We start from the raw sequence: 24,250 nt of genomic DNA, 5'->3' as shown, positions 1-24,250 counted from the left end.
ACTGAACCTTGAGGAACTCCACTAATAACATTAGTCCACGTTGAGCAGTGTCCATTGATTACCACTCTCTGTCTTCTGCCACTCAACCAACCCCTTATCCATAGCAGCAATTTGCCTAGAATGCCACACTGCTCCAATTTGTGCGGCAGTCTTCCATGTGCAACAGTATCAAAAGCCTTTCTAAGATCCAAATATATAATATCAAAGTTATTCCCTGCATCCAGTTCTTTTGTGACTACATCATAGTATCCAATCAAATTGGTCAGGCAAGACCTGCCCTTAACAAAACCATGCTGCGTCTGAGCTATAACTGAATTCTTGTCTAGATGATCCTGCAGTGCTTCTTTAACCAGTGCCTCCATTAATTTACCTGGAACAGAAGTTAAACTAACAGGTCTATAATTACTTGTGTCAGCCTTTGATCCTCCTTTGTGAATTGGGGTTACGTTTGCACATCTCCAGTCTATGGGTACCTCCCTTGAGTCCAAAGAAGCTCTCATAATTATGGCTAGGGGTTTGCATACTTCCTTTGCTGCCTCCTTTAATATAACTGGATAGATCCCATCCACCCCAGGTGCCTTTTTTATGTTTATCCTCAACAATCTCTCCTCCACTTTCCTCTCAGTTATTACAAAATCATCCAGCTCACTGCCAATGTTTACTTTACCTACATCATTCTCCTTCCTGAATAACTCCTCATGCGTGAATGTAGATGCAAAATACTTGTTTAGATTGTTAGCCACCTGAGCAGGATCCTCAACTGTTGAACCATCAATATCCAGTGGACCAATCTGATTCATCCCTTTCCTTCTCGAGTTCAAATATGTAAAGAACTCTTTTCTGTTTTTCTTTGCATCCTTTGCCAAGGATTTTTCGTAGTCTGCCTTTGCCTGCCTAATCTCCTTTGTGACTTGGTTACAGACCAACTTATATCTATCATAGGCTTCCATGTCACCCATTAATTTGTATGTATCCCATTAATTCATGTCACCCATTAATTTGTATGATATTAAAGGTAAGAAAGATTGGATCTCACCACGATGCCCATCGTAACCTCAAAAATCATCAGTCATACTGCATGATGGGAGAAGGGATAGCCAGAGCTCTGTTCTGGAGACTAAAGATGAGTGGTTCCACTACTTCAAGCCTCTAATAAGCAGAGTGGTGGTATTGTGCCAGTTGATGAGAGTCATCTACCCCCTAATATTACCTAGTAACAGAGAGGGACACCACACCTCGACCCTTGCTTATATTAGCTCACATCTGGGTGGTCACCTCCAGTATACCAGGTGCTGTATTCCGGGACTTGCACACAGGGAATTGTACCTAGGGTTACGAAGTCCCACAATCACAAAGGTGCAAGCAGAGGATTTGGTTTTTACAGAATGACCAGACTTTGCCAAAATTCAGTCCACGTGACTTGAGTGTCACCTGAATATCAGTTCCATTAGCATTTTAGACTTACAAGTAGCAATCCCAGGTTGTCATACCTGAGAGATGTCTGTAACAGCCTCAAGGACCAACAATGTCAAAAGGCTGTTCTGGGGGTGTCCTTATTCAAGAATGGGGGTCTTCTTGAATTGTCTAAAGGGGAGATCTGTTCTGAGTTAAAATCTCCCAGGTGTTTGGGAAATGTAATGTACATTTCCCAAAACATCTGTACCATTTACACCATTTCCAAAACCCTGTGGAACTCACAGTGCATAACAACAAGGATAGCTATAAACAAGGAATTGGAGATATTCCAAAGGTATCCCACTACATAAAACTTTATATCCTTTAAACATGTGCATGCTACTACACAATATATTCAACATAAAGTCAAAAAGAATGTTGGATTAGTTTTTGCATCGTCTATTACTCATTCTACTAACTGAAAAGTAGTCTGGGATAAGATCTGGAAAATATGATCCTTTTACTCTGCAAATATCATCAGAATATGCTCAATTCTCAATTCTGATGGGATTTTTCCTCCTGCTCAGATTCCACACCTGAGGGGGCATAAATTCAAATTGAGGAAAGACAGTTTAGAACAGATGTGCCGAAATTTGCCTTTAGCCAGTGGGTGGTTGATTGCTGGAACAAGCTTCCATTTGTCGTGGAAGTTGACAGCTTTAATAAATTCAAGGCTGAACTAGACAAACTTTTGGAGTGAATAGATGGGTGAAACAGGAAGGAGTTTTTTTTTTTTTTTGACTTATGTTATATAAGCTATAAACGGCCTCCGTAGCCAAGTGGGCAGGAGCGGGAGTGCAGTAGCACACGCTCTTTGAGTAGACAGAGGTTCAAGCCCCTGACTGCTGAATACGATCGATCTGCCAACCAGCATGGCAGATTATGGTCCATTTCCCTCAACACGAATTGTTGAGGAGGCTTCTATCCTGCAGTGGGTTGATAATGGCTGCACTTTACTTTATATAAGCTTGCTTTTTTGCATCATATGTCTCTGCTAATTCTAATGCTAAATGGTATTGAATGTTGATATATTTTATTCTCATTAAGCTACGTTAGTTTGAGGTGTGAAGCAGAGATTGTTTTGTTTGTGTTTAGTTATGTTAAATGTAAACAACTTACTATGACATACGTTAGAAATCCTTTCGAATCTCTAGAGCTGCATTGTGACATCTTTGTCAGTACTGCAGAATAAACTGTAAAGAAAGCAAGTGTAATAAAGTTGCTTTATTTTATGAACAAGTTCATGAAAACCAAAACCTACATGACCACATGGCATCATACTTATTGTTGTCATGTGTGTGAGGTTTTATGTAGCTAAGCAGTTCCTGTTGTTCTGTTTATATGCTGTACTATAACTTGGCCTTCCTCTAAACCAGCGTTTCCCAAACTTTTTTAATCACGGAACACTTTTCATCTCACAATATATTTACAGAACACTTGTATATTTGCGGAACACTTACTAAACACAAGTTTAGTGAGAGCCAAAGAACTGTTTGCTAATATTTTATTACATACAACGCACTATGCATCAGGAGCATCTTTATTTCCAACACATGTAAAGCCGAAATTCAAGTAGCTGTCATTATACTTTCGTTTTGGTCTTTTATTAGTTGGTTTCTGTTTTTTCACTTCAGATTTTTGAGGAACAAAAGGCTGTGATTATTCAACCTCACTTTGAAGTGTGACAATATTGTGTTCGTTTTCATCAACCATGGTTGCAATACTAGAAGTACTTGCTTCTCATTTTAAAGTTCCTTTTTTCAACCACAAATCCATGGTCATTTATTTTAATAATGATATTTCAAAATACTGATAATTATCAAAAAAAAAAAAAAAATTTAAACAAGGAAGCGAGTTTAGTTACGATATCGGTTCATTTCTCTGTCTCCTTCAACCTGTGTACTCCAGGCTAAATTGCATATTGGATCACTACATTGCTACTTTTTCATAGATATCATTACCTCTATGCAAAAGCCCGCCAAAATAAAGTGTTTCATGGTCTATTTGATTATTAGTCTATGCCAGTATATTAATAACCAAAAAAAAAAAAAAAAAAAATGTTAAAATTTATGATGATACAAAAGTGGTGTATGCTACAAACATGCAAAATTTATTTTATTTTATTTTATTTTTATATTTTTTAAATTATTAATTATGATTTTTCACAGAACACTTGTTCACATCTCACGAAACACTAGTGTTCTGCAGAACACAGTGTGGGAAACTCTACTCTAAACAGTGCCTCATTTGGAAGCATGGAATCACTATAAGAAATTGTAAATTTATTTTTTGAATATGTGCAGTGTTGCTCCTTATTATTTCATATAACTAAAGTAATATTTTTTAAGAATTATGTTCTGATAAAATGCAGTTGTTGTCAACTAAATTATCTGATTATTTCAGGAAGGATGCATAAAATGTTAAGTACAGTATATGAATATAGGAATAAAAGTTGAAGTCAACAAAATTTGAGAGGGTGCAGCTTTTATAATTCGTATCTTGTGTCCTTATATGAAATATTTAAATAATTTGTAGTTTAACTTAAAATGCAGTTTGCTTAGAGCACAGTTAAAGTTTCCCCAAACAGTTCTTATATCAAGGTTGCACTGTACCAAATACTCTGATTGGCCTCATATGCCTTAATATTTCATCTGCTTTTGATTATTACTGATTTCATTAATTTTATTAATATTTATTGACTATTTTATTTAGTAACTAACATTAATAACTAATAGATCATCAATATAAAATTGATTAGACTGTTATAGATTTCATTGTAATTTATTAATAATCCTCCTGATTTTGTATTAATTCAGTATTTGGTTATATACAAAATGTTGTTATTTTACAGTCATTATATTGTATGAATAGTTGCATGATTTAAACCAATTGTTTTTTAAATTCAATCATATTGGATAATCTGCCCAATATGCCTATTAATCCCTATCCCTTACCCCCCTCCCGACATGGGTGCCATGTCGTGAGGAGGACCTCCTAGTGACGCTGCTGGTCCTCCAGATTAGCATTGCTAGGATCCAACACCCACAGCCAGGCTAACATCAATGGAATCTGCTGTGTTTGTCATGTGCTGCAACCCATGGAAATTCGAAAAGGGGGATCCTGATGATTGAGGGGCCTGGCTTCAACACACCACTTTGGCCCCTGCTTCGATAAGACAGGTGGTCCTGGATGACCTAGCTAGGATCAATTGGCTAGTGGGTTTGCCTGCAAGGGTCAACCATGTCAATGCCGTGACCCTACCCTCCTGGTCCCAAGGACAGGATTCAGGCTGGCACAGTGCAGGTATGGTTTCTGGGTAGCCCTAGCATCCACTCCTGAGCATATTTATTGTTTGCCAGGTAGTGAGCATCCCTTTGGTCTCCGGGGTGGGTGGGGAGCTCAGGCACAACCACTACAAAAACTACTATGAATCCTGATAAACTTAATTCTTCAGGGGCCCCAACTCAGTCCCTATCTGTAAATATAAGTGAAGAAACAGAAAGTGCTACTGTGCAAAAGCGACAATGTACTGAAATACCATTAGGGCTTGTTCCAAGGTTCTTAATCATTCACTCCAACAGTGAAAAGCCTATTGGAAAAATGTCGCATTTCTTTATGCAGAAGGATTTAGAGGGGTTAGCTGGAAAAACAAACTCCTGCTTTTGCAGGAGTTTGCTTTTGCTTGCAGTAGACTTACCTAAAGGCAAATGATGATCCCACCACGATGCATAACATCACAATTTTTCATAAGTATAGAATTACGGATGGTCCTGTTCATGGAGGATTGGCTATTTTTATGGGCAGCCAGACCGTATCTCAGCCTTTGCTACGTACAACCAGCATCGAGGCTGTTGCAGTTCACCTTGCAGTGGGATTTTTATTAACCATCTGGTCTATTTATTTGCCACCTGGGACTGACAGCTCCCAGAAAGACCTTGATGATCTTTTAATGCAGTTGCCTCCCCTTTTCTTGCTACTTGGGGATTTTAATGGACATAACACCCTGTGGGGTAGTGGTAACATCAATGGAAGGGGACGAATCATAGAACATATGCTCGATGACCTCTCTCTTCTAAATGTGGTAACTAACACCTTCTTCCACGTGCCTACCTGTATGTTTTCTGCCATTGATTTTTCTATCTGCTTCCCCTTCTCTGGCTCCCTTCACTCACTTGGAAAGTTGGGGGAAACCCAAACGAAAGTGATCAGTTCCCATGATAACGAAGCTACTTCAACAGGAGGCTGTTTCCACATTTTAGGTTACTGCTTTGGAAGGTTGATCAGGCTGACTGGAATGCCTTTCAACATATTGCAGAGTTTAACATCAGTACATTCAGTCAGGAGCCTATCAATGATGTAGTGTCATACATCACAGAAAATAACTTCAAAGCAGCTGCAAACACATTCCAAAAACATCCAGCTAGTTTCCACCTTTTCCCAAACTGTTGTGGAATTCACGATGAACAGCAGCAAAAAAAAGACTCGAAACAAAGCTTGGGGGATATTCCACTGATATCCTACCATGGCCAACCATATAGCCTTTAAACACACACAATTCAAAGCATGCTACATCTGCCATCAGAGTCAAAAGAAATCATGGATCCATTTTACATCATCAATTACTCTGTCCACTAGTACTAAGGTGGTCTGGGGTAAAATCTGGAAAATGAAAGGAAAATATACATCTCACGCTTCATCGATCCTAGATTATAATGGGTGCACTATTGCAGACCCAACTGCAATAGTCAATTCTCTTGGGGAAACATTCTCTGTCATCTCTGTGAGTTCTGCCTGTTCCCCAGAGTTTCTGTTCCTGAAACATAAAACTGAAAAACAAGCACTCAATTTCACATCAAAGGGCCTTTATCCCTACAACGTGTCCTTCACCATACAGGAATTGAAAAGAGCTCTCACCCCTTTTAAGGCAAGTGCTGTTGGACCAGATGGTGTCCATTATGAAATGATTAAACATCTCTCCACCAAAATCTATGGATTACCATATCCTTCTCTATAACAGAATCTTTATGGAAGAGCAGTTTCTGAATGGCTGGCACATGGAAATCATTCTTGCCATTGTGAAGCCAGGAAAGGATCCTAAAATCCCTACTAATTACCGTCCTATCACTCTGATTAGCTGTTTGTGTAAAATCCTGGAGAGAATGGTTAATTTTCATTTAATATGATATTTAGAATCAAACAACCTTCTCTTCAGCATCCAGTGTGGCTTCCGAAGGAACAGGTCTACTCTGGACCATCTTATTAGACTGGCAACATCTATCCGGGATGCTTTCCTAAAACGTGAGCATCTTGTTTATGTATATTTTGATATGGAGAAAATGTATGAGACAACTTGAAGGTTTGGCATCTTAAAAGATTTGCATAACCTTGGTCTTAGAGGGCATCTCCCCATGTTTATTAAAAACTTTCTATCCAACCACTCCTTCCAAGTTTGTGTAGGATCCTCGCTCTCTCGCTCTTTTTTTCCAAGAGGAGGGAGTACCTCAAGGATCAGTATTGTCTGTCACCCTTTTTGCCATCAAAGTAAATTCTATCACAGAACAACTGCCTCCAACAGTAAATAGTGCCCTCTATGTTGATTATTTTAGCATATTTTGCCAGTCATGCAACATGAGGGTTATTGAAAGATAACTGCAACAAACTATTGATCGTCTTCATTCCTGGGCACTTGATAATGGTTTCAGGGTCTCGCCACAGAAGACCGTTTGCGTACACTTTTGTCATAAGCATAATCTTCACCCTGAACTTGAATTAAAGCTTGGACAAAATGCTATTCCAGTACTGTCAGACAGAAAATTCTTGGGGCTCGTATTTGATAAAAAGTTGTCCTTTCTAAATCACATCCATCAACTCATACAAAGTGCACGAGAGACCTGAATATCCTCCGCTCTCTATCTCTACATCTTGGGATATGGACTGATGCACCTTACTACGCATTTACCATGCACTTGTACAATCCAGACTAGATTTCGGATCCCAGATATACAATTCAGCCAAGGGCAGTGTACTTTGATGGCTGGATCCTGTCCATCACCAAGGTATCCGTAACGCTACTGGATAATATTGAACATCTCCTGTCCAGAGCCTATGTGTTGAAGCAGATGAACCACCATTATCACTTTGATGTAAGCAGTTGTCTCTTAAATATGCTTTAAAACTAAAATCCCTTCCAGACGTGGCCATCTGTTTTTGAGCCATGATAGAAAAGTTTGTACAACAACCAAAAGGACTGCCAATTGTCCTTTTGGTATTGTATTCATTCCCCAGAGCTACTGAGAGAACTTAATATCAAGGTAGACAAGGTTGCCCAAACACCAAAGCAGCCCCTTCCACCCTGGCATGCTCACATTCCGGCATGCGACTGTTCCCTTAAAAACTGGGGAGAGTCAGATACTCCATCTGTCTACCTGCAGCTCTGTTCAGCATGCAAAGCTGAACATTCTGATTTCGCTGCAGTTTACACAGATGGCTTGAAGTCCGAATCATATGTAGGATTTGCTGCTGTCTTTCCAGACACCACTATATATCAGAGCAGTTTCTCCCTGAATGCAGCATATTTACTGCAGAGCTGCATTCTATAGATTTAGCCTTGGATCACATTAGTAAATGCCAAAACCAATGGTTCATTTTATATTCAAACTTTTTTTGAGTGCCTTACAGGCTTTATTATCAGTGAGATATAATCCTCACCCAGTTCTGTATGACATCCAAAAGAAGATCCACTCTCTCCAAGAACGTGAATATGATATCTGCTTCTTGTGGATTCCCAGCCACATTGGGATTAGGGGAAATGATTTGGCTGACGCTGCAGCCAAAGCAGCAATCTCCGCTAATAATTGTTGCCTGTCAGCCCCTTATATAGACTACGGGCAAATAATACACCAAAAGATTTTTGGAATAGACAAACTACAAATAAATTGAATCATATAAAGCCTGTAATTGAGCCATGGCAGTCTAGTCTGCACAGGAACCATAAGGAGGAAGTTGTTCTTGCCCCGACCCACATAGGACACAGTCATCTGACACATTCATATTTGCTGAGGGCTGATGACCTTCCTATGTGTGAATTCTGTAATGCAGTTTTATTTATTAGGCACATTTTATTTGACTATCCAGACTTTAACAACACCCGTTTTACCTCTTTTATTCATCTGACTGAAACTTGTACACTCAATCAGATTTTATCCAACAATGAAAATGTGCATACTGTATTTAAATTTTTACATCTTATTAATTTGTATATAAAATTCTAAATATATATATTTTTTATGTATATCATTATATGATTGTGACAAGGTAACCATTTTTCAGAGGTTACCAGAATTTACTTATATATATTTTTTTTTTTCTAAACTGGTATAATTATGTCCTGGCACATAATAACCTTAGACACTAATGCACCAATAAAATCATAATCTAATCTAATCTAACCCCTTACCCTTAAAAATATATTCCATATATTTAACAAGAACGTTTTGTTTGTAATTCCAGACGATCTCATCAGTTATATATACAGTTATGTATTATACATACTTTTCTTGGTACATATCAAAAAAGAAGAATTCTGGAGATAGTGTTACGTTGCCTTTCTCTTCCCTAAAAGATCTACTACCTAAATGCCACAAAGAGCAAGTAAGCTTAATTTATATTTACTTAAGTTTTAATTTTCGAATATAAAATTAATAATTTAAGTTGCAGAAATTTTATTATCATTTCTGTTGCTGGTAACCGGTAGTAGTATTTCAGTGCCCAAGAATGCAGTAAGCTTCTGACTTCTTATGAAGAAGCACTTTTGATGCTCAAATTTCATTTACAATCTCAAAACTCAAATTTTGCAAACTTTTACTTAACTTCAGCAATTCCATATAAGAAGATCTTTTGAAGTCAGATGAGTGAGGATGAAATACTTCCATTATTTGTATTTATCTCTTTCAAAAGTGAACACCTTGATCTTCAATTTTGGAGATCACTTTGAGTACATTTCAAATAATGCATCCTTTCACATAAGAATTGCTTCAAAATTGTTCTAATGTGTGCTACCATCTCTTGCCTATGTTTCCAACTAATAGTAGGTGCAGTTTTAATAGATGGTAGTATGGAAATTAGCTTTGAAATTAAGATGAGGATATCATACCCATTGGCCATTGTTATCTGTTTAACTTTAAAAAGTCAAAATTCTATGGTATTTAGAAATGAAATCAAATTAAGTGATACGTAAATGGATGTAGAAAATATTATTGCATAAAAAAGTAACAAGTTTTTAATTTTTTAAATTTCTTTTGAAATTTTGACAATAATTTTGCTTTAATGATGAGCAAGTGAGTCAAATTAAGAAAATAAATAAATAAAGGAACTCATTCTGCATAGCTCACCCCTATTGAAAACTAACTACAGGGAGCCCACACACATTCAGGAAATAAAGTGTGGTACATCATTCTTACAACCAGGAAATTTCAGAAAATAAATGCTGTGTAAATAACCAGGAATGGGGTTAGCATTTGTGTGCCTGAGCACAACAATGTCATGATACCTAATCCATATCCTATCTTAACATCCATATATATGCAGTAGCTTCTCTAGCATTGCCTCTTTTAGGCAATGCCTGTGGCAAATGTCTCAGTTGCCCTCCTCTAGCGCTGGTCCTGCAGATAATCTTTGGGAAGCTGGACTGTTTCAGATTTCACAATTACAGCTTACTGATGAACATATCGCCTTTTCTATCATTTTCAAAGTACAATACTGTATGATAGGCCCCAGGTGCCAAACAGTAAATGAATCTAGGTAGTTTAGCAGCAATTACCATACTTTTAGATGTTTCCATGTTACTTATTTAGGGTTATATACGTATCCAACATATTTAATTAATTTTTAGGAAGAAAGCTGCTTCTTAAGGAGGAAATCTTCTTTTACTTCTACCTTTTATTTCGAATCCACTAATTCCTTGCCGCTTGATCATTCAGTGGCACTGCTATCTTTTCATGGTGGGACCTGAGAAGAAAAACAAATTTTCCAGGGCCATAAAGAGCAAAGTGATCTCATCAGTACTCAAGACATGCTGATTCTACACTAAGCTACATGATGAATATCTCAATTTCATGTATAATGAAATGCCAAAAAAACGGAATGCTGACATGAGCTCCCATGCATTTTATATTACACCCTGGCCTAGATCTGCCTCTAAATACTCTTTCGTTAAAGTACAAAAATGTTGAGATTGCATAATTCCCCCCCCCAAAGTAACAAAATGCATAAGCTCTGGTAACCTATTATCAGAAATCCCAAAAATATGACAGGTTAATGATCATGTTCAAAGATTAGATCTTTTGGAACAAAAGCCATTACTATCTTCCTCCCACCCCCATATTACTTTAAACACTTTTAGAGATGTAATAGTTGAATGTGGCCACATAAACGTGTCAGAATTGCAAATTATATTTGTTAAATGAGACAATGCTCCTCTTCTAACATAGAACATATTCCAAACATATGGCACCCCCAGACTTCCAACATTCATAAAAAAAAAAGGTTTATTTCTAAATCATTTGTGCAAACATTGGATTAATGTTTGGTCAGATAATTCAGAAATAAACCTTGATTTCTCTCTCTCTCTCTCTCAAACAGTAATGATTGCTACCCAAATAGAAGTCACCTTCCTATTTTACCTACGAACAACACTTTCAGAGATGAAGCACACAGTGCAGTTATTGCTTTAGGTGCTAATTTGCTGTGAAAATCATAATAATAATAATAATCTTTTACCTTTCTTATCCCATCAGTGGTTTGTTGCTATATGCTTATAATATTCATATCATGTCTTGCAGTAGTCCACAACTGTTCTGTGCTTTTTTCTTTTTATAATTTACTCTTAATCTCTGTTAAATTGATCGTCCATTTTGTCATTTTCCATTTATGAAGCATTCTTTAATGGAATGAATGCATTTGTGGCACTTCCAGGAGAAGTCCCTTGAATACATTCCATAATTAACTTTTATCCAACAGCTTATAGTTACCTCTCCAGTTAATAGAACCTAAAAAACATCTCAATCCAATATGTTTTTTTTTTTTTTTTGGAATAATTTTGAGGTTTTTTTTTTTTAAATTTAATATATTAATTGTAGTTATAATATATAATTCAAATAGTCCCTTAGGTTAGTTTATTTTTGTACTTAGTTAAAGTATTTAATATTCAGAAAGCCTTTATTATTGATATTTTGGTGGGATTTTCATAACTTCCATTCAATAGCTTAAATTTAACTTCACTTGTGGTTAAAGTTTTATTAACAGTTTAATTTCTGTAATAGTTAATTGAATTAAATCCTGTAATATAGAAATATTTTGGTAATTTAAATTTTACAATCTTTCTAAAGTTTAAATTTTATCTTAATGGTTGTTGCAAGGCCCACTTACAATACAAAGTCCAAGGATGTCGTGACCCAGATGGAAATGCCCACAGGCATTTCTGGCGTGGGCCATGAGTTTGTCATTTGTGTAGCCTGTGGCATGTATTCTAAGGTTGGTCTCGTGGACAAACCTAGCTCAACTGATGATTCATTTCTTTGCACTCAATATAAGGAGTATACCAATCTCAAATTAGAACTTGGTGCATTAAAAGAAGAATTTGAATCACTGAAGAAATGAGTGCTTGCTCTATAAACAATGTAACTGGTAGCTCGTTGGGGACTCTAGTATCTTGTGACCTCTCAAGTTGATGTACCCCTGATTTGGGTCCCAGATAATATAGTCAAGTGCACACCCCTCTGATTGAAAGTGATCTAGTTTTATTGGGAGGCTATTGTCAGGGAAACAGGTAATATTTTTTATAATAAAGATAGGTGGACCAGAACCAGGGTGTGTTTGCTGGAAGCAACAGTTGATGATTTTACCAACTCAGGGAGTTGGTAAAATCATCAACTGTTTATCATCTCAGGGAGTAAAAAGAGCATTATTATTCATGTGAGGACTAACGATATTAAATGAACACAACCTGACCACTTGGATAAATATAGGACCGTGCTGATAAAATTCTGACTTAGGTCAGAATGTGTATGTCGACAATTCTGCTCAAACACAATAGGAGGGATTATATGCTAAAAGTCTTGTGGATTCACTCATGACTTGAGAGAATCTGCAAGACTCTATGGCGAAATTTTTTTTATCAGTGTGGCCTGCACTTGTCGGTAAACTGAATCAGTTTTGTAAAGATGGTAGTCATTTGAACAAAGGTGGTGCAAGGATTTTTGCCAGTATCATTGAGAATACCGTAAAGGTTCAGGGAAACTGCTAGTTAGGGGAAAGAAGGGTAATATAGATCTGCATTTATCTGATGATCTTGCACTCATCTCAAGAATTCTTGTTTGTTGCCACAAATGAGCAAGATGAGAAAGAAAGGAAAACAAGCCTAAATGACTTCAAATGGTGTGTGTGTGTGTGTGTGTGTGTGTGTGTGTGTGTGTGTGTGTGTGTGTGTGTGTGTGTGTGTGTGTGTGTGTGTGTGTGTGTGTGTGTCAGGGTGGTAAAATATAGAAGAATACTTAGTCTTAACTGTGTCTACAGTAATGTCAGGAGTGTTTTCAGTGAAATGGCTGAATTTGAACTCCTGGTTAGGGCAACTAATGCTGACGTAATAGGGCTAACAGACATGTGGTGTCACCCTGAAATTGGAGATGACGAGTTCCACTGTGGTATGTATAATGTATTTAGGGAAGATAGGAGGGGTAGTGGTGTCATGCTTCTTAACAAAAGCAGCCTGAGTGTGAAAAGAGCTTTTGCTGAGTCTGAAGTTATGTCTGCCAGCATAGAATTTGTGTGATTTGAGTTAGTTGGATGCAAAGGTATAATGAGAGTGGGAGTAATCTACAGACCAGAAGATTGTGAAGAATATGACAAGAGTCTTTATATGCAAATGGAATGGGCAAGCAAGTGTAAATATCTTATTATGGATGACTTCAAGCTGCCCCAGGTTGATTGGATTTTTCTAAATAAACTAGATTATTGTTTGTACCAGCATGTCAGAGATAATAGTAGGGATGAGAATATTCTTGACTGTATCATTACTCATGAATTAGATGACATCACAGGACCTAAAATAAAAGAACCACTGGCAGGTAGTGATCACGCGGTAGGCAGTTGGAAGATGAAGAAAGATGTTGCAATAGTTAAAGGTAAAGGCACAGGTTTTAATTTCAGAAGAGGGGACTTTGACAGTTTAAAGTGATATATGACATCTATTAATAGGGCAGATTACAGAGTGAGGGCAAATACACTTGAATTATGGAATACCTTTAAAGAAAAGCTAACAGAAGTCACAAATGTATACATACCATTAAGAAAATATTGCAGGAAGAGGATACCAAAATTTATGAATGCAGAGCTGGGCAGTTAAATAGAGCAGAAAATGATAGCATGCGACAGTCACAGAGTGATGAAAAGTACCTACGCCTACAACAGCTACAAATTGATATGTAATAGTATCACAGATAAGGTTAGAGAGGCCAAGGCTGCATATGAGAAAGAACTGGCTAAGAGAGTAAAGAATGGAGACAAGGAATTTTTCGTGTATGTGAATACAAGGAAGAAAAATGCAAATCAGATTGGACCCTTGTGCACTGGGTGTTGGAAAAGTCTTAGATAACTCAGCTGATGTTGCAGATGAATTGAACAGGTACTCTGCATCTGTCTTTATGGAAGAAAGGCCCTTCATGCTGAGAAGAGGCTGTGTCATATGAAATTAATGATTTTGAAATTACAGATGACTGTTTATTGGCATCTCTGTAGCCAGGTGGGCAGGAGCAGCAGTGTGTAGCACACACTTCTTGATGAAACCAGAGTTCGAGCCCGCGACCACCAAATACAGAGGATGCGGAAAGGTCAGGGAATGACCACTGCATATCCCCGGAGCAATATGGCCTTAGTTGCTAATGCTCCAAATAACAACAACAACTGTTTATTAGAAAACTTTTGAGCATAAAGGCAATACTCAGTAATTTTGATGGAGGCCACCAGGGAGTGTATTGAATTGAAGTTAATTATGAGGGCATCTTTGGACACGGGAGATTCCTTTGGATTGGAGAAGTACCAACACATAAAGGCAGTTCTAAGAGCAAAGATGGTAACCACAGACCGGTTAGTCTGACTTCTGGTGGTAGGGAAAATCTTACAAGCAATGATTAAGAGTGCAATCCAAGGACATTTAGATAGATATGGCATTCTGAAGGACACACAACATGGTTTTGTTAAGGTAAAATCATGTTTAATTAACTTGGTAGCTATTTTGACACATTTACCCATGAGCTGGATATAGGGAACAATTTCGACATAGATTATTTGGATTTTACCAAGACATTTGACTCAGTCCCTCATGAGAGCTCATTGTATAAACTGGAACACATTGGATTTACTGGAAACATTCTATGATGGATTGCTGGGTGGCTGTACGGCAGAAGGCAGAATATTGTGAATAATGGATATTCTTCAGATTAGTGTAAAGTCAGAAGTGGGGCCCCCATGGATCAGTTCTTGGACCACTCTTGTTTTTGATTTTCATAAACAGCATTGATGGCGGGATAGAAGGCTTGATGACAAAATTTGCAGACAGCTTAAAGATTGGTAGAGTAGTTAATGATCAGTACCAAGTAGCATTCCATCAGGATGACTTGAGCAGGCTTCAAGAATCGTCACAAAAGTAGCAGCTGTGTTTTAATGCAGAAAAATGCAAGGTCTTACTGGGGAATAACAAAATAAATAATACATTTGGTGGGGTTGAATTAAAAACAGTAGAGGAAGAAAGAGATCTGGGAGTTACAGTATGGGCAGATATGAAGTTTACTGAGCAGTGTAAACAGGCAGCCAGATAAGCCCATGGTGTCCTATCAATGATTTATTGAACATTATCCTGCAGAGATATGGAGGTCATATTCCCACTATATAAGGCAATTGTAAGACCACATTTGAAATACTATGTTCAAGTATGGCATCCTCATCTGAAAAAAAAACATTTAGCTTTATGAAAGGGTCCAAAAATAGGCAACTTGCATGGTAAGATTGGCAAAAGGTTGACCATATGAAGAAAGACTCCATATATGTGAGGTACAGAGCTTGGCAACCAGGCACCTGAGAGGTGACCTGATTGAGGTTTATAAGGCTCTGAGAGGAGGGTTAGTAAAATGTGTGAAGGTAGAATTTTCACTGTTATAGAGAATTCCAGAACTTGGGGGCATAAATTCTAATTATAAGGGAAGAGGTTTAGACTAGATTGTAGGAAGTTTTCTTTTAGTCAGTGAGCAATTGATTGTTGGAACAGGTTGTATTTACAGGTGATTGAGGCTGGCAGGCAGTTTGAATAAATTTAAAGGTCAACTGGATAGTTACCTATATGAGGAAGGATGCAAATAATTTGTATTTTCTTATCTAATTTTTTTTTTTTTTTTTTAAGCTCGACCAGTGCAGCAAATGTCTATGGCTTCCTTGCATTTATAGCTATTACTATTCAGAAGATATATTCTGATTCTATTCCACTTTTCCTTATTGCAGAATATATATTGTTTCCCTTACAACTGAATTTCCACTAAGACCATTGGCCCCAAGTGCCAAGCGAATTATAAAGCGTCTTCTTAGAATCAGCAGATTACTGAGAATTTTCATGTCTTTATTTGCAAAAATTATTTCTTTTCTGCTCTTCTAAATAAAGAAGCAAGCTTTCCAAAAGAAAGGAAAGGTACCTTTCTTCTTTTTGTATATTGAACTAATCTACATAACATACTAACCACTAACCTCTTATCACTTGGTCACTGGTGGCACCATTCCTGCCTCCACGTGGCGGGGCCAGTAACCTGGGGGAAAAGTTATCCTCCAGGGCTAAAACGAGCAACCATGGATACTGACAATTACCCAGCTCTCGTGACTTGAATGAATCCGATCATGATATATCGCAATCCAAGAGACTACGTAAAAATGAGAATCAGCAGGAATTTCCAACATTCCTTATACTCCATTCTCTTTCAACCAACCCTATGAGTGTACTTTCACCATTTCTAATTCAGAAATATTTAGAAAGCATGGCTGGTTCACCAAAAATGGTGAAAAGACTCCACAAAAAAGCATCATCATTCTCAGGCCCTATTGAAAATATCAACTTTTGGCGGAATACCTATACAGGTCACCCCTCATGCTACGTTAAATAATTTGAAAGGAATGAATGTCACTGAAGGATGAGCTAGTTGAAGAACTAAAAGAGCAAAAAGTCGTCCAGGCAAAATGAATAAAGCGCCTCTGTAGCCAGGTGGGCAGGAGCAGCAGTGCATAGCACACGCTTCTTGATCAGACCAGAGTTTGAGCCCGTGACCACCAAATATGGAGGATGCGGAAGATCAGGGAATGACCACCACATATCCCTGGAGCAATATGGCCTTAGTTGTTAATGCTCCTAAAAATCAAATAACAACAACAAAATGAATAATGATTAAAAAAGATGGTGAACTTGTTCCCACTAGAAGCATTATTCTGATATTTGGCACACCGACCTTACCATCATGGGTCAAAGCCAGATACCTGAATTGCAGCGTGCGACCTTACATTCCCAACCCAATCAGATGCTTCAAGTGCCAAAAATTTGGACACTCGCAAACGGTATGTCGCGGAGACACTGTCTGCATGAATTGCAGCTCTAAAACCCACATGCAAACAGATTGCACCGCAGAAATGTCACAATGTCCAAATTGTAAAGGTGCAGCATATTCAAAAGCATGCGAACTCTTGAGAGTAGGAAAAATTATTCAAAAATACAAAGTCAAACAAAAGGTTACTTACTTACCAGGAAGCTAGTTATGCTCGCCATGCCAAAAGTTACTTATGCTGTAGCAACCCAGAAATACCAATCAATAGGAACACAAATAGCAATCACAGTGCCCCCATCCATCTCAATAGCCGACTGGGCTTGATCAGTGTTATCATCCCCACAGAAATCACACCTACAGAGAATGGAAAGTAACTTGCACTAGCCAATACTCCTCTAACAGTCCCATCAACTGCTTCTGAAACTCAGCGAGAAACTGTAAAACTAAAGGCATCAGCCCCAAACATTGAAGACAAACCATGTTCAGCAAATATGGATACTGATGCTGATATCCCACAGGATGAGCCTATCTTAGATTTACATGCAGAAGATAACATGGACATTGGACGCCCTACCTTTTCAAAAAAAAAAAAAAAAGGTTAAAACTAGATCGATTCAAACAGGCTGGATACAAAAAACAGACAGAGCCATACGCAACTGCTAAATCTAAACATTTTGCAATGGAACTGTAGAGGTCTACGGAGCAACATTTTTGATATTTATGACCTAATCGAACAGTACAGTCCAATAAATTTCTACCTGGAGGAAACCCAAAGGCGACTCCAGTGATTAAAAACTATAGTGTCTATCAGCAAGATAGAAACAATACTAACTCAACACAAGGAGGCATGGCCATACTTGTTGACAACAAAGTTCCTACAAAACAGATCCCTCTGCAGACCACATTAGAAGCTGTAGCGATACGTATTGTTTTGAATTTTATGTTAACTGTACTCTCTGTGTACCTTTCCCCAAACAAAGAATTCACTGTGAAAGAACTGGAGGACCTTATAAAACAGCTTCCATCTCCTTTCATTCTGCTTGGAGATTTCAATGGGCATCATCCTATGATGGGATTTCCCCAAATGGATAAACAAGGAAAAATCATTGAAACAGTTCTTGACAACCAGAATCTCACCTTGTTAAACACTGGTGCTGACACTTATATCCACTTTCCCACCGGAACTTTTGCTGCTTAGTTTTATCAATATGTTCCCCAAAACTGTTCCCGGTCATTCAGTGGTCAGTTTCAAATAACCCACTGAACAGTGACCATTATCCGATTATTTGCAAACTGCGAACATATAGAACCTCATATATAGCCAGCCGCATAAAATGGAAATTTACCAAAGCAGATTGGAACAAGTTCACCAATGCAACTTCCTTTCATGATCAAATTATTAAAAGCCAGCCTATAGATGATGTTATTGACCACATTACTACACAGATAATAACAGCTGCAACCTGTGCTATACCCAAAATCGGAGTTGGTCCTCACAGACATGTCAATATCTGGTAGAATGATGCATGCCGTGATGCCAAAAAAGAACAGAATAAAGCTTGGAATCTGTTTCATAAGTACCCAGCAACTAACAACCTGATTAACTTCAAGAAAGCTAAGGCCCGTTATGTGCATAAAAAGCCGAAAAAAGACTCTTGGATCCGGTTTGCTTCCATCATTACTAAAAATACAAACAGTAGAAAAATTTGAGACAAAATCAAAAAACTGAATGGTAAATCCCTCCCGAAATCAACACCCATCGTAAGTTGGAAAGGTAAAGACTTCTCCTCTCCAGTGGAAGTTGCAAATGCCCTGTCAGAATGCTTTTCTGAAACCTCTGCCATGTCACCATATGAGCCAGCCTTTAAACAAGTAAAAGCCAATGCAGAAAAATATAAGTTGAACTTCAATACAAAAACATCTCTTCCATATAATCAGCCGTTTACTCTTTTTGAACTAGAGAACTCCTTAAATATTAATAGTGCACCAGGGCCTGATGGGATAAACTATTTGATGCTTAAACATCTAAATGAAAGAGCTCTGAATTCATTACTGATCTATTTTAACTGGATATTCTCAGAAGGCTACTATCCTCTTTCTTAGTGACACTCAATAGTCCTTGCCTTTCCTAAACCTGGAAAGGATCAGTCAGATCCACAAAACTATCAGCCAATATCTCTTAGCAGTTGCCTTGATAAGACATTAGAAAAAAGTGATTCACACTTGATTAGTATGGTACCTCGAATCTCATTCGATAATGAACAAGAACCAGTACAACTTTAGAAAAAATCGGTCAACTCTGGACCTTATGATCAAGGCAGAATCCAACATACAGAATGCTTTTATCCATAAAGAACATCTTGTCTTGGTCTGTCTGGATATAAAAAAAAAAAAAAAGCCTTTAATACCACCTGGCACTATGGCATTCTGCAAAATCTGTATGCCACAGGACATCGGGATCAGCTACCACTAATCATTCAGAGCTTTCTCCAAAATAGAACCTTTCATGTGTGTTACTGAAATTCACTGTCCTGTACATTTGTCCAAGAAGAAGGGGGTCCCACAAGGATCAGTTCTTAGTGCAGTTAGGCTAAACAATTCTACAGACAATATTCCGGCTAATGTCGATACCTATCTGTATGCAGATGACCTTACAATATCCTGCCACTCACAAAATATGCACTCCATTGAGCCTCAATTGCAGCTCTCAATAAATAAAATAGAATTATGGGCATCCCACAATGGCTATCGCCTCTCTGCAACAAAAACAACTGCTGTTCACTTCTGTAAAAAACATCAGCTCCAGGAAGGTTAAGAACTCAACCAATAGCACTTAGCAAAAATATCTGGTTCTTGGGCTGAGTACTCGACACTATACTTAACTTTCAGGCTCTTATAACGCAAATGCGAACTCAGCGCATGAAAAAAATGAATAACCTCACAGTGATCTCTTCTACGGCACGGGGAGCCGATCACTTCACACTTTTACACCTGTATAGAACTGTGATAAGATCTTGTGTAGACTATGGCGCCACAGTTTATGATTCTGCACAGAAGACGGCATTGGCTTGGCTTAATCCAGTGTAGCATAGTCTCCCAGGATTGCTCTAGGAGCCTTTAAAACACCCCAGTGCAAATGAACCTCCACTACATCTTAAGAGAAAAGTATTGCTTCTTAGCTATGCAGCCAAATTAGGTAGCATCCCTTATCACCCCATCTGGACATATCTCTTTGAAACTTAATGGACAAACTTTATAAAAACAAACCTGCTGACATCTGGCTACAGGAGCTAATGCAATGCTGGAACATCTATCTTGGAAATATATCTCAAGCTGCAGATGCAGTACAAGCACCATGGGCAATATATATATATATATACCTCTATGTGATAACTCCTTTCTTCAGTGGGGAAAATACTCCCTATCAAATCAAAATTTTAGACAGTTACTTACATGCATTGGCCAATGCTCACAGTCCAGTCTTCGTGCATATATAGACAGCTCAAAAACTGACATATCCATAGGAGCTACAGTGATCCTTCCTACATCCACTGCCTCTGTCCAGTTACCAATTGAATGCAGTGTTTTTACAGCTGAATTCTATGCAATAAAAATGGCTTTGAATCTCCTTAATGACCTAGTAAATATCTAGGTCATAATATAGATAGACTTTTTAAGTACAGTGAGTGCCTTACAGAATAAATTACAACATTCCCATCCATTTCTCACACAAATCAGATCCCAGTTATGTAACCTCAGTGAAAAGAAGCTAACTGTCAAATTCTGCTGGATACCCAGCCACATTGGAATTCTAGGAAATGAGTGTGCAGACGAAGCAGCAAAGCACCCTGCTTGCTTTGATTCCATCCCGGTTCCTTACTCTGATTTCAAACCAATCATATGACGGATATGTACTGAGATGTGGTCTGAAATGTGGCATACCCAGACGGGAAACAAACTTCTTGAGATAAAACAGAATCCACAGTTGTGGAGATCCAGTTTCAGACTAAACAGGCATGAAGAGGTCATACTTTCAGGGCACGAATTGGCCATACACATCTGACACACCTCTTTTTACTGCTAGGAGAAGATCCTCCACTTTGCTTACACTGTAGCTTCCTACTTACCGTTAAGCCTATCCTAATTGAGTGTGCACATTACCATTTAGTTAGAATTGCATGTTTCAAATCACAGCTTAATTTACAAAAATCTCTACAACTATCTCATATACTTGAAAGATGATAGCAATTTCTCAGAACTTTTTACTTACCTGAAAATGATTAACGTTTACGGTCACTTTTAGACCTATTTCCTATAATGTACCCAGTCACTTCTAGACCAAAATAACAGGCGCAGTTTGACCATAGTAGCCCTTGCGCCATTAAACCCCACTACAACAATAACAACTAAGATGCAGTCAAAGCATTTTGCACCAGAAGATCCAGTCCTGCCGTTAGACTTGGAAGCACCTTGCCTGAAATAGTAATAGTATTCATCATATAGTGCAAGGAAGCCACAGGCTTTTGCTACACTGGGGGGGGGGGGTACTGACCAAGTAGAAAAATAGAATTAGATAATTCAACGTTTGTTGAACCTCCAGTTTGATTTTGTTCTTGGGAATTAACTTGTTTCCCCATCTAACAGTACATTATTTTTAATTTTAGGTCATTGTGCTCCCTGCCAGCACATAAAAATGCATCTCAATCATGTAGAGAAATTTCAGCATACAAGCAACATCAAGTATAAGCAAAAATGGCTGTTACTCAAAGAATCACCAGTCACAATTTCCCCCATCTGTCACAACATCCTAAGAAATGTTGTGCCTATCTATCCTAATTGAAACAATATTTATCTTTAAATAAAATATATAATTTATCTTTAATAAAATCTATCTTTAAATAAAATTGAAATTGCAAGAATAACAAAATAGACCACTGAACAGTTATTGTTCAATATGTAAATCTTAAAAAATTACTTAAGAAATTACATAACAGTATAATACTTCTGCATAATAGTCCCTCTTGCCAAGCTAGTTCTGATGTGTATGTAATTGATAAGGCAATGTATTCAGCACAACATAACCAACTACTCTGGTCGTGTTTTGCTGAATTCATGTGCATTGTCTATGCATTTGCATGTTTATTGCCAATTTGCTTGTTGTGTTGATGGACTGAAAAACCCAGAATAATGCATGGGTATTAAGATTATTACTATATTTAATACCATTCTTATGCCACATGAAATTAATAATATAGTTTATTAAGCTATTCGCCTAAACTACTATACATTAAGGTGATGTCTCAGATACCATACCAATACCCATCAACATACCATGTTGTTGGGGAAACAAAAAATAGTTAGGATTACAAATTTGAATATATTACAAATATAATTACCAATCTTTTGATTACAATTTGCTAATAAACAATTCTAAGTTTGAAATATTGTTACAACAGAAACCAGATATTAAATTAAGTAAACCTTAGGTAAATACAAAGAGATTAAATTCTTACCTGCCGACAGACTCCTCTTGCTGATGCTCCAAGAAACCTGATGTACATACAGCAAGGGGTACTGCCATCAGTTAATTTATAGGTGAGAGATTAATTCAATAGCCAATAAGATTGTGCTAGATTTTCTGTACTAGATCTGGGGTTTTTGTGAAGTGGAAGCATGAGGTGACCTTTTCTCTCATACTATGGACATCAGGGTTGGTGTGCAGTCTGGTTCTGGTGGACTGGAAGGGGTTATATGTGGGCTACTCCTTTGGACAACTGGCCTATTTTCTTTTCCTTGTTTTTCATTTCTTCTATTTTCTTATCAAAAAGTTTAAAATATTGCAGGTTGAACTTGACTCCCAATTTTTTCTATTGATTACTGAGGCTCCAAACATTTTTATGTAAACAGCTTCTTTAACTTTCCTTCTGTTGTATTGCCTGTTGTAGAAAGGATTCTAGTGTTGTTGAAATCCCATGTGTCACCACATGCTTTCCACATTGGAAAGCATGGAGGGCTGTGTCGGACTTTAGACCTCTTCCATTTAGCATTAATTGAGGCATACAATGCAAGAAAGCAAGCTTATGCAGCATCAGCCAAAAAAAAAAAATCTCCCATTTCACCCATCCATTCATCCAAATGCCTGTCCAACTTGGCCTTAAATTTATTTAAGCTATCAACTTCCACAACAAGAGATGGAAGTCTGCTCCAGCAATCAACTACCTGCTGGCTAAAGGCAAATTTCCACACATCTATTCTACAACTGTCTTTCCTCAATTTGAATCTATGCCCCCCCCCTCAGGTTCTTAATCTGAGCAAGAGGAAGAATCCCATCAGCATTGGGCTTTCTGTGCCTCCATAGCCAGGTGAAAAGGAGCAGCAGTGTGTAGCACATGCTTCTTGATTAGACCGGGGTTCGAGCCCATCACCACCAAATACGGAGGATGCGGAAAGGTCAGGGAATGACCACCGCATATCCCGGAGCAATATGGCCTTAGTTGCTAATGCTCCTAAAAACCAAATAACAAACAAACAAACAATTGGGCTTGCTCAACCCGTTCAAGGCCTTATACACCTCAATCAGATCACCTCGCATGTGCCTAGTCTCCAGGCACTGCAATTTGCGGAACTTAAGCCTTTCTTGGTAAGAACATTCCTTTGTTTTCCTCGCCAATCTTGTTGCCCTTCTTTGTACACGTTCTGGCAACTCTACATCCTTCCTAAAATGAGGCCTCCAGACCTGTACACAGTACTACTCTAGGTGTGACCTGACCATTGCCTTGTACAATGGGATAATCACCACACTGTCCCTGCTAGCAAAATTCCTATATATCATTGACAAGACTCCATGACCTGCCCTGGCAGCCCATCTGCACTGCTCAGCGAACTTCATATTTGACTGCACAATTACCCCCAAGTCTTTTTCATTTTCCACTTCCCTGAGTGTAGTACCACACAGTTGATACGTTTCTCTTGAGTTATTGCTACCCATATGCAGTATTTTGCATTTGTCAATGTTAAACTTCAGTTGCCACTTCTCAGCCCATTTTCCCAACTTATCTAGGTCCAGTTGGAGTAGCATACTGTCTTTACTGTCGTTAATAACCCTGCCAACCTTTGTATCATCTGCAATATAATTTGTTGTTCAAGTAGTGTTTTCTGCTTTCCTC

The 24,250-nt window shown here is 38.0% G+C and overlaps 1 protein-coding gene across 3 annotated transcripts in view; it reads left to right on the top strand.

Moving 5' to 3' along the window:
- LOC150076264 (man(5)GlcNAc(2)-PP-dolichol translocation protein RFT1) overlaps positions 1–24,250 on the top strand; it is a 156,520-nt gene that overhangs the window by 33,172 nt on the left and 99,098 nt on the right. For all 3 annotated transcript variants that reach the window (XM_090387118.1, XM_090387119.1, XM_090387117.1), the window contains one exon: positions 8,965–9,105. In XM_090387118.1, coding sequence (XP_090243244.1) covers positions 8,965–9,105 — 141 coding nt within the window. The remainder of the gene's footprint in view (positions 1–8,964; positions 9,106–24,250) is intronic.

Source organism: Mastigoproctus giganteus, chromosome 13, assembly GCF_048544385.1.
Source record: "Mastigoproctus giganteus isolate SK-2022 chromosome 13, ASM4854438v1, whole genome shotgun sequence".
In the NCBI taxonomy this organism is placed as follows: Eukaryota; Metazoa; Arthropoda; class Arachnida; order Uropygi; family Thelyphonidae; genus Mastigoproctus; species Mastigoproctus giganteus.
Note: the sequence above shows the minus strand (reverse complement) of the source record. Positions and strands in the feature narration are given on the sequence as shown.